Here is a 12,139-nt window from a genome sequence, read left to right on the forward strand (position 1 = left end):
TTTGAAGACAGACTGTAGTTCATAGCCTGGTTTTGATCCTGAATCAGAGTGACCCTGTGTAACGGAATCATCCTGCTCTTATTTAATTTTTAGCATATGTTCTTATATTCATCTCCCTGGAATATCTGCTTTATAAATGTATAACTTGTACATTTGGTTTCGAAAACTCATCCTATTTTTGTTTGACTGGTAAATGTAGTTATGAAAATAGAATAAAGGTTGCAAATTGTATTGTATTGTCTGCCTTGTGGTTGGAACAATTCTGTGTTTTTCATTCCAGTGGTTAAGAGTGAAAGCCTGGAGCTTGGGGGAGATGGTTTTATTTCCTTTTTGCACTCTGGTCTTCTACCATGAATTGATACAGTCTTAGTTCCCCTTTTGTGAGATAGGAGTGTGGGGAAGAGAGGCGTGCTGAGAGCTGAGGATGTTTGTATCCTGTCCTGGAATTATACCAAAGATAAATTTGATTTGTTTTTAAATTCCTATGTTCTGTGTTCCATTTTTGAAAGGCTACTAGTTATCTAGGATATTAGTTCTACAGACAAGGAAAGGACCTTTGATATTTTTTTATAGCATATTTCTGATAAAATAATAAAGAAAATCTATAAAATTTCACTTTCAACACCAATCTAAGCAGTTGCTTCCCAGCGCCCCAGATCTTTCTTTCAAAGACTGGGCAAATCTCCCATTTGGAAGAAATATTCTTCTACTTTTTTGGTCAGGGGAAGCAAAATGTTTGTATTCGAGACAAGTAATTTAAGTTAATGTGGGGTTTCCTGACAGAAATCATGGTAGACATTAAGTTTTGTATTAATTTCAAGATATCTGAGGTATATTAGGTTCAGGTTACTATCCTTGAAAGAGGACTGGATTTTTAGGGTGGGATTTGTTCCACCCCCCTCCTGCTTTGTTTAAGGAGAAGGAAAGTAATCACCCTTTAAAAATTACTGAACTAGACTCCAGGATTTTATGCTGAAGTTAAATACTTCGAATGAAATTTTTAAAAGATAGCGGTGGTCAGCAGTCAACAGGATTTGTTACTTTATCTGCAAGAATGATACTGTAAGACAGCTATTTTGTATGAAGCTTGTCTACCTAAAAGATGTAATTCCCTTTTAATTTGTCTTTCCCTCAAGAGAAGTGTTAACTAGTAACATTCAAGTCCCCGCAGCACCTGTACGTAACTGCGCCAAGTGTGCTGTATACATTGTATTTTACAAAATGTAGCATTTCATTCACCAGTTTTAGCTAGTGCTTTTTCTTAGTAAAACCCTTAATGTTCATGTTCTTGGATTCTTGGCTGCAGAACAAGGGTTGTTCTTGCCCAACAAGTGCTGTAAGTTTTTTGTTCCAAGAAATTGGCCTTCCCAGTCTGGTGATACTCAGGCTATGGAAAGGTATGTTTAGTTCTGAATTGCAGCGGTGGCAGACTTACAAATTTTTCTCATCTGCTGCTCTTGACCTAATAAGTGAAGATGCAGTATTGCGGGTAAAAAAGCTTATGAAGTACTGCCTAATCTGTATTAGACAAAAATAATCCTGTTCCTTTCAAACCACCTGTATCACTATTTAAGATAACCTGAATTTTGAGCTGAAAACTGGTTGAGAATTTTACCTCTAATAAATGGTCAGTGAACGTCACAGCAGTTTACAAGCTCAGTATGTACCTTTGGCTTCAGTAAAACGAGTGGGATTACCCATCTTCCATTTATAAGGCCAGCTACATAAGACAAGCACCTTGAAGTTTCCCAGCTTCTGCTGATTAATACCAAAACATCATGGTTACTACTTTGGGGTTTTCCCCACCCCCAAGAGAAATAGTAAGTGATAAATTACTGAAAACCAGAAGGAAACATACAATTGCGTTTACCTAGTGGAAAATATCTTTTGGATGTGAAGTATTTATTTAGAATCCTTTATTACAGAAGGCTTATCCCACTGTTAGCTTCTGAGAGATCCTTTATACCTTTTTAAACCTAAAAGCATATTTAAATAAGGAGCAGAAAAAAGGATCAACAGATGTTGTTATAGGGATTTCTGTTGTTCATTCAGAAAGAAAGGTGCTTCTTCAAGGACAAAATGAAAATTAACTAATTTTATTTTAAATGTAGCAATTGAGTAATGTCAGGGATATGGAAAATCATATTTTCAATTTGCTCAAAACTAACTATGTCATTATTTAATGAGGCTCTACTATTCTGCTCTATTTGTGTTAGCTTTTTACTATTCTGCTAAATTTCACTAGGATATGGATTGAATTTGGGGCTGTAGAGGCTTTCACAGAATCCGTCTTTGATTCATAGTCCGTCATCTTAGAGTCTCAGCTGTCCTTTGCAAAACGCAAGTATCTTAGAATCTGAATGCAGTTTTCACTGAGTGTAACATTAATCCAAGTTGCTAAACCACTATGGGCAGAACTTGATGAACTTCATCTCATGATGAAGTACACAGCCTATAGGAACAGAACATCAGCTTAGGGGGCATTCAGCTCTGGAACAAACCTGGAAAGCTAATGGTTATAAATCCAGTGTCTGCAGTTTCATTAGGGTCTTCTCTTAAGACTAAGATCTACTAAGTAGTCTCCTCATAAACATTACCAGTGATGTTTCAAACTGTATTTCCAAAATCACAGTAAAATGATTACATTTTGGCTGCATAGAATATGATCATAATTTTACCTAGTTATTGCTGTGACTGTTCTGTTAAATATAAGTTTGAATGGTCTCAGTGTGTAATCGACTTGTGTATGCTGTTGACCTCCTGTGGTTTTGTTGTTTTGAGCTACTGTTTCCAAGACATGTTGATGTGTTACTCATATTGCTATGACTCATCCAAGTAGCATGAAAAACTCATAGCTGACAGTAAACATGAAAAAAACCCTTCACTGTAAGTTAGTCACTGTCTTGCCTAGCGTAAGTACCACATTGTCCTAGTATTGAGTATTGAGTATTCTATCAAAAATTTTGAATTTTAGAGTTGACTTAATGGCAGTTTTAGCAAGCAAAGTACACTCTGTGTTTTTGTGTGTCTATGTATCTATAAAAAATTTATTGTGGATATTAAAAAAAATACATTTTATATGTGTGAGAGAGATATGTGTGAAAAATATAAAGTGTATTTGCGTAATTCCAGGCATTTACACAATATGATAATACATTATTGTCACTTTAGTGAAATATAGCAATGTATAGCCAAAACTAGATTTTAGTGTTCTGTTACTGCTTGCCTATAAACTTATACCACAGTGATATGCATGTTAATTGTTAAATGTTACAGTCAAACATATGACAGTTACTTGGCTTTGTCAGGAATTCAGCCATTACAAAAATCACTGCATTTGGGCCAGTATCACTGGCCTGCTTAATGTTGGTTGAAAGTGAAATGAGAAGAAAGTGGCAAAGTTTCTCCTTTAATATACTTAAGACCAGACATTTATAACTGAGGAAATACCCAAAGCATAGAGACAGCTGAACAGTATCTTCTTTATAGCAGCCTACATGACTTTTTTTCTTCTTTTAAACATGTATCAATCCAACCTTACTTTTGCCAGGTTGTTTTTTCTTTTTCCTAGACTAAATAAACTCAATGGCTTATCCCTCATGGGTGTATTTTCTAGCTGCCTTGTACATTTTTCTGTGGCAGTTTTTCCAGTTTGTCTGCTCTTAAAATGTGGCACCCAAAATTTTGTTGTTTATGCAGTTTTGAGAGCAGCCTGTGAAGTGGGGAAAAAAAGTCTCTAAATTTCAAACATAATGCACTACTATTAGTATTTTCAAAAGTAAAATTTCTTTTTTTTTTCTGAAATGAGATCACATTAACTCATTTAGTTTATAGTTTGCTGTAACTTACCTTGCTTTCCTTCTGAAATTTATTTTTGTATTTAGCATTCAGAATGTTTTCTGAACATCTGGCACTTCTCTGCTGGACTCCTTTCAGTTTTTATGTGTCTGTTAACGTGTGGTACCCTGAATGATATGATACACTGTTCTTTTTATTTAATTGAATTTTCTTACTGACTTTGGGCACTCCTTTCAAATCACTGAAATGCTTTGAATTCTGATCTTGCGGTCCATCTTTTAAATTCTTTTCTAGCTGGAAATCCAGTACGCACACCACTGTGTGTAAATTGCAAAGAAAGCCAGTACATAAGTAATGGTGGCCCATTGGAATGAGAGTAAACTAATACCTAAAGTAGCTAATCTTGTGCATAGGTTTTTTTATCCAATTCTATCTGTTCACTCCCTGTGAGAGATATTTCACATGTATGCACAGACACCATCAATGTGTCTTAGATAATGATTATCATCATGTTCAGAAATTTGTATCCACACAGCTGTTAAACTTGATGGAAGTTATACCTGTTGTCAGGTAAGATCAAGTTTCTTTCTAGATGAGTGAGGGTATGCACTGTGGGAGCACATATATAGAGGAAAACAGTTGGTATTGAGGAGCTAATAACCACATTGTATGTATTTGGTAAGAGTGGTTACTGATGATTAGATTAGAGTTGGTCCAGTGAACTGAATGCTCTTTAGCAATTGCAGCAAGTTAGGTGGGTTCCTGGAACACGTCATCTGCTTTAGTTTCATCTTGGGACCGCTCAAGATACCAGCCAATGGTAAGTGTGATGAAGCTCGCTTCAGAAATGCGCTAGTGCACACAATGTCAGCTTTCTCAAAAATGTTTTTTCCTACATCACAATTACAATTCTGTTTTGTGGTTGGTTTTTTTAAAGTAGGAAAAAATACTGTTAGAATAATCTGGTATGTTAAATTAGGATTTCTCATTTGTGTCTGGGGTGGAATAATGGGGAGCGGTTTAGGTATATAAATGATTAGCCTAAACAGCTATTGATGTACTTGTCTGAAACTGAACAATGAACTGTTTTTACTCTCTATCTTCTCACACTGTTTTGCTTACACTCTGCCAGCCAATTTTTACAGTTCATAAGATCTCAATAGAAATGCTAAAACAGCAGTGGTGGCCTTAGGCAGTCCAACAACATGGCATAAAAATAGATTGGTGCTAGGAAGTGACATACTGTCATAACAAGTTAATGCACCAATTGTCTAGTTTTATTATCACTTAAATCTGAAAGGTGGGGAAAAGAGGTTGTATAATCATTTTCCGTATGTTTTATAATCACCTTTGGTTATAAACTCTTAATAAAGAAAAAATCAAAGTCCAAAACATTTCAATTAGCTTAGATTATTTGAGCCCAAATGTGGAGAGCTGATCCAAGCCAATTTAATAATCTGTCTCAGTAACAGCTTTGGATTTCAGCATTATCACTATGCATTTTTCTTAAAACATGAAAAATAATTTCTTAAAATGTAACATGATTCTTGTAAGAATTTACTCATTCAGCATAAACCAAAGTATTGTTTGAATTTAAAACATCATGCTAATAGAACGGGTTTATTTAAAAGCAGAGTTTCTGTGCAATATGCTGGTTTTTTCACGTGGAGGTGAACAGTAGAATGGGAGCATGGAACATGTTAAATATTCCAACTTACAGTAGCATTAATTTAACTGTTTGTTTGTTACTAATTTTTTATTGTTAGCAGATAATACATATGAAGAATGTGGCACAGGGTTTGATACATTTTAATACTTTCAGAGCAGGAGTATTCAGAAGTTGACATAAACACTTCCTGAATTCCTTACTGAGAAGAAGCTGTTAAACTGTGCTGTCTCAGAACTGAACAGATGCCTGTTACGAAAAGAGAGGACAAAGTGCAAAGCTATTGCAATCAGTATTAGTCACTTGAGTTTTTGGAAGTGCTTGGGAAATTGCTTTGGGATTTGGACAATTTGGATGTGATAATAACGTATTTTATCATTTTAGCTAGGGATAGTAAATGACGTTACTAGGAATTTCTTTGCCACTCCTGCAAAGGAGAACAGCATCTGCTCTTCTTACAGAAGAGACTGTTTTGCTTTCCTAAAGAGGCTACAACATTGGCACGCACTAGATTGCTCCTTTTGAGATTGACTTTGGATGTAAAAACTGCACTTGTAAACCTTCAGTGTTGTGTTCAAAATGGATAGGTATGGTTGAAATGTTCAGAATTTGTGACAGTTTATAGATTCTTTTTGTGTGCATAAATTCAGTCTTTGCACTGATTTTTTTCAGAGGTACAGGTTCTGTGGAACTGATGGCAGGCTGGGCTGAATGTCAGTTACAGGACACTTAACATGGCAATGCCTTCTAATTTTTTTTTTATATTTTTCTTCATCTTTGCTGTGCGGACCATGACTGTCAATCTGCTTCAGAACTCTCAGCAGAGCCCTGTTTTTGAATGTGGTGTGCTTTGACTTCAGTCTTTTTCATCTCTGCTCAGGTTACCAATTGCCCAACTAGTGTCTCTTCTGAAAAGAGCTTAAAGGCAACAAGAAGAGCAATCTGGAGTTGAAAAACTGACCAGTATAAAAGGCCACAGATTTGTGTGTGTCTGGTGTATGTAGGAACAGAACACTGACAGCAGAAATTCTCAGGGAAGTCTGAAGTTATTACGCATCCCTTTGCTATGAATGAAATTCCTTGGGTTTCCTTGAAAGCACGTCCAGAAATGTACAGTTTCACATAGTCATTTTTAAAGAATTAAAAATAATAGATATTTTCTTTCATTTTCAGCTTCTTTGTAATACTGGCCATGCTGAAGAAAAGCTAGGTTTTACATATGACAGCATAATAATATGGTAAGTAGTAAGGAGCAATAGGGCAACACTAGAGTACTTTAATTGTTGTAGGTGCAATTAAATAAACTTTATTTGTACTTCTGAGCTAATATTTTGTATTTCTAATGTGTTTGAAATTTCATAATGCAAACATATATCTTACAAATAATTTAATGAGTAAAATCAGAATACATTATTTGCTTTTGGGCAAAGAGGGGAAAAAACGTCCAAGTGAAAAGTATGGATTTCTTTATTATATTCCTTATAGATGTAAAAACACCTCTAAATATCTCATTACTTACAAAAGGTACTTTTAGTAAAAATATACAGCTACAGAATTTAGAGCATATTCTTAACATAGAATCAGGATTTAAAAATAAATATTTTATGTTGATTTGGTGTGTATATGTCTTTGTAGCATTGCTTTCCCTGCTGCTAAAATGCCCTGTGTATGTACTTTCAAGTGGAATTTTCCTATATTTTGTTGCTATTTCTGACAGCTGCAAGTAACTATATGCTTATTTCCAGAATCTGTGTTTTTACGTAGACATTGGTAAATTTGTCCTGAGGTTCAGCATTGGTGGCAGAAACAACTAAGATCTAGTATTTAACATGATTTTGTGTTCTTTCAATTTAGTTTATCTGACTTAAGAAAGCAAGCTTAGAAAAGTCACTCTTTAAGTAAAATATTGGGAGAACTTGTGTAATTTCTTATGAAAATATTCTAAGTTGTTTTCTTAAATAGAAATTATTTTCTCTGCTAGGACTAAAAAATTTAAAAAATATTAGTATATTTTTGTGAATGCATATTTTGCTGTAAGCTTTAATAGGTTATCATTTTCTGATCTTATTTATGTAATCTGTTATAGTGTTTATGATGGAAGTGACCATCACTTAAGAGTATAACTTCAAAATTCAGAATTCTTTACCAAATATTTTTAAATACAAGTCTTAAAAGGTTATGCAAATACTAGTGTTTGTTTTTACAGGAAGAAGTTTACAGAAAGATCTGCTAATCCAAACACAATTACAGATATTGATAAGGAAGAGATAAAAATGTTGTTCTCAGCAGACACATGAAGAAAAATAGCCTTCTACTTAGAAAAATGCCAAAAATGGTTTCTCAAAAAAACTGGAAAGAATATAGCAGGAAAATGATCTTGGTTAGTGTTGTTACTTTGGTCAGTCCAATGGTTCCTCTCTGTATGTACATGAGAAGCCAATTTTTACTGCACATGTAGGTAACTCCACTATAATGATAACTTTCAAAATCAGGGATATCACTCAAATGCTCACATTTTAACAGGCATAATCATGCTGGTTGGTGGTTCTTCAGAAATGTTTATAGGATGAATTGTTTTAATTAAATACAGACTTTTCAGGCAAATTTAAAAATTTTTCTCTCCGGAGTTACGGCCATTCTGCGGTAGTATTCTGTTTGCAGATTATTTTGCTGTACAGCATACAGCTGTTCTGAGTAACTTGCAAATACTGAACTTTTTAATAAATTTTGGAAGTGACCTTCAGGTAGACTAATTACATATATTCCTTTGGAAAGAGCATGGAAGTTCTGTAACTCACTCTGCTGATGTTCCCAACATTATCTTAGTGTCGTGGTTTTGGCCGGATTGGCCAATCAGAACAACAGATGCTCCCCCTCCCTCTCTCCTCAGAGAGGAGAGGAAGAGATAAGGAGATTTATGAGTTCAGAAAAAGAACTAAACTACTTTAATTAAAATAATAAATAAGAAAATAGTAAATAATAGAATAATAAAAATTAAAGAAAAAGGTATACAATATATACAAAACCGTATCCAGCTCCCAGGATGACGATCACGTCACCAGCAGACACAGGGAAAGTCCCAGACTGGAGTCAGTGACAGACAGGAGCTGAATTCTGGAACTAGAGTCAGGAGGGCTCAGATTGGGATCAAAGGCAGATGAACAGACAGGGTCCTCCTCAGACGTCGGCCATTGAAGATAAAAGCGAGCCAGAGCAGCCTTGCCCCTCTGATCCCTCAGCTTTTACACTGAGCATGATGCAGATGGGATGGAATACCCTGTTGGTCAGTTTTAGGTCACCTGTCCTGTCCGCTCCTCCCTGCAGGTGGGACCCCTCTACACTTTGCTGTTTGCCCTATTAGAGGAAGCAGAGAAGTTATCTGACCTTGGTTGTTACAGCAATAAGTACAAGCAAGAGCCTCTCTGCATACCATTCATTGGTGTAATCTGATTTTATCACTCTGAGAGTGAACAGTTTCTGAACAATATGCTGTTAATTTCAGAGTTTAGTCAGTTAGAAGAGGCACAGCTAAAAAGTAAAATTACAAATCAGAAAATTGGTTCTGTTTTAGCTCAAACCAGGACACTTAGATTTCCATAGGGGAAGCTTTTTATTCTACAGAACTGACTTGTTTTTCCTTTGAAAACATGAAAATTTACTTGGATGCAAGAAATACTTCCTGACTTTTCTGCATTTGTGAAGTATGAATGGCTAACCTAAAGCATTAAACTATAAGGGAATCAGTGATTTCAAAATAATTACAGATTTCCTATAAAGTTCTAGGTTTGGGGTTAGTAACCTTAGTAGAATATTTAACCAAACCGAAGACATTTGCAGTCTGCAATAACTGCAGTTATTATCAAGTTAGAGATCTGGGTTTTAGAACTCACTCTCTTTTTAAAATTATGTTAGTCGAGGTGCCTGGTTATAGTTTCTTCCTGCCAGCATATGGAGATAACAGTGACACGTTTCATTGTCATTCCCAGTGTAGATGGGTCTTCCCAGTTCGCAGAGCACCATACCATTGACAGCTGAGAGGAGGCCTTGAGCCATGAAGAAAATGGAGTGTTGGTAGCCTCAGAAACATTTGAGGTCTCTTAGTTATGTCCCAAGAGGCTTTGGGCATAAAAGAAAAATTAAGAATATTCACAATTACCTTACTGGATCACATGGAGATCTGTCAAAACCATGGTTATCATTCTGTAGCGTGTGGATGAGATACTTTAGAAAAAGGTGTGAGAATGATCCTATAATAGGAAGTGACTATCCTTTCTTATTCCTTCGTTTGTTAGTTTTTCCAGACTTTTTATCAGTCTTAATGTTTATCAGCCTTAATGTTGTCATAGAAAGCTATTTTCATTTCTGCAGTGACACTTAAAATACTGGGGTGAGTAGTATTGCGCTTATTTTTTCTCTTACACAGTCATGATGTCTTCTTGGCACTTTCAGCCACAGATGCACGTGCAGTGTGCATATCAAAATAATTTTCTTGATCTGATGGCTATTTTAGAATCATGTAGTATGGTTTTATAACACAGCTTTTGTCTTGATGTGTGTTAAGTCACATCTAACAATCTTCACTATCTTGTGAATTATATATACATAATAATTTTTAAGTTCTTTTGAAGTTTCTCATAACCTTATTAAGATAATAATTCTTATTAATTATGTTGCCCTCTCTATTTCTGTCCCCACCTGACCTCCTCCAAATCAAAAATTGTATACTAAATACTACCTGCATAAGATTGTGAGAGATTGTGAGATCTGCATAGGAGCTTGTGAACCTGCATAAAAATCAGGACAAAAAGTTATCAGGATAAAAATCCTCCATTCACCTCTGCTTTTTGAATTCGTCTTTACAGATTGCGATTTCTGAAACTACTTTTTGTCACTCTGTAATCTTTTTATATCCCTTAATACAATCTTCAGCAACACCTTACGCCTTTTTATACACTATTGTAATAACTCGTTTTAAGTCTTTCGAAAGACTAGAAGAATAAAGTTTGCGTAACCTTTGCTGGGTGCTTCACATGGTAACCAGTTTTACTTTAAGGTGATTTTATTATAAAACCCAAAACAGTCTGTGTGCCCTTTGGAATCTGTTTTGTGTAGACCTGTTTATCACCTTTTTTTCACCTTGGCCATACCATTTATGATATGGTGCTAGCAAATACAGTTCATGTTAATGTTGTTTCCAAATACAGATCGGAAGCTTGGTGGGCAACTGACAATACTTACTGGATGATTTCCTCCAGTTCTTCCATCATTTTCACATCTAAGTCTAACTCATATTTTGTATAATAAAAAAGATGTTGAGACAGGAATCTTCATGCAGATCTCTAAAGCAATGACTTAGTATGAAGAAAATGATTGTTGCCATCATATCTCTGTCAGTCTTTTATTTGCATCATTCCTTCTCCTTTTCCTTTTGGGTTATCCAGTGGATCTGGTTTAATTTTTCAAGTTTTCTCCTTGTGGTACAGCTGTGGTTCTGACAGAGAAGTCAGAACACGTAGACGCATACAGACACATGCATATAGGTGTTCCTACATATTTTTTTTTTCTGACTGTTGTAGCGTATCTTTGTTACCATAAAATCAGGTTTCGCTCAGGTTTTTGCAGTTCAGTCATTGACTGGTGACCTTTTTTTGGTTAGTTTTTGTTTCTAATGGAGAGATCTTTGTTCACCCTGTACACTTCTATGTGTCATTGCTTTCATTGGACCTTTATGGGTTTTTTATGACCTCTGTTTTAGGTCTGTGCCTTTCTGGCTAGCTATATATTCCCATTGCGTTCTCACTATTTAAAGATAGTGACCAATCCCTTTTTGGTGCCTTCTGCTTTTGGGTGTTGAATCTCATGGTAGTGTTGTCCTTTGTAGTGGTTTCACTGTTGCAAATTCTTAAATTAACTTCTATCTGCAAATTAAGAATATTCCCTTCTTGTGAGTTGTAAAACAAGCTTTCAACGCTTTGACTGCTTTTGAGAAACTGTTTATCTAAAGCCTGTTTTGGTCTGCCATTCAAGAAACATTTTCGTCTCAAATATAAAAGTAAAGGTACTTTACTTGATGACGCGAAAAAAAACAGATGCAGTATTTGGCTGTACTACTAAGAGATGTTATGGATAGCAACAACACCATTTGCATGAGTAATAGAAAACTTCTGCCCTAAAAGGAAACTCTGCTTAAGTGTCTTAAACTAGAATATCCAAACCAATTGTAAACTGTGAGGTAAAAGTCCAAATAGAAAAATACCACGAAGTAGAACTGAGTCTTTACGTGCTCATCCCTCAGATTTCCATCTCTGCACAGCTGCAAAACTAGAAACAAAGTATGATTCATGATCTAAAGAATGCCTATTATCTACTCAACACAATTGGAAGAGTTACTTGTCTGCTTTTCTTGAATGACTTAAGAAATGAATCTCTCCTCCAGTACAGTTTGGGTTTTTTTTGTTAAGAGGAAGATTTTTTTCTTAACCTCAGTGTTGAGAAGCTGTTTCTTATTTGCTTCTAGCTCAGCTTAAAGTAAATAAATAAAGGCAATTAGTGTCACTGTTTTTATGTGAAGAATCATATTTGATATTACAGCAAAGATGGTCTTCCTGAAGTAATTTGCCACTTTCCCTACTTGGTGCTGAAAGTAGTTATCAGATCATACAGTACTGCAGCCTT

At 35.4% G+C, this 12,139-nt stretch overlaps 1 protein-coding gene across 2 annotated transcripts in view; it reads left to right on the forward strand.

Annotated features, from left to right (window-relative positions):
- Nucleotides 1–12,139, forward strand: part of RICTOR (RPTOR independent companion of MTOR complex 2) — an 89,037-nt gene that overhangs the window by 20,353 nt on the left and 56,545 nt on the right. The window contains exon 4 of one of the 2 annotated variants that reach the window (XM_063321398.1): nucleotides 6,638–6,702. The exons of the other annotated variant lie outside the window; for it this stretch is intronic. Coding sequence (XP_063177468.1) covers nucleotides 6,638–6,702 — 65 coding nt within the window. The remainder of the gene's footprint in view (nucleotides 1–6,637; nucleotides 6,703–12,139) is intronic. 2 annotated transcript variants of the gene reach the window in all.

This window comes from Chroicocephalus ridibundus, chromosome Z (assembly GCF_963924245.1).
Source record: "Chroicocephalus ridibundus chromosome Z, bChrRid1.1, whole genome shotgun sequence".
Classification (NCBI taxonomy): domain Eukaryota; kingdom Metazoa; phylum Chordata; class Aves; order Charadriiformes; family Laridae; genus Chroicocephalus; species Chroicocephalus ridibundus.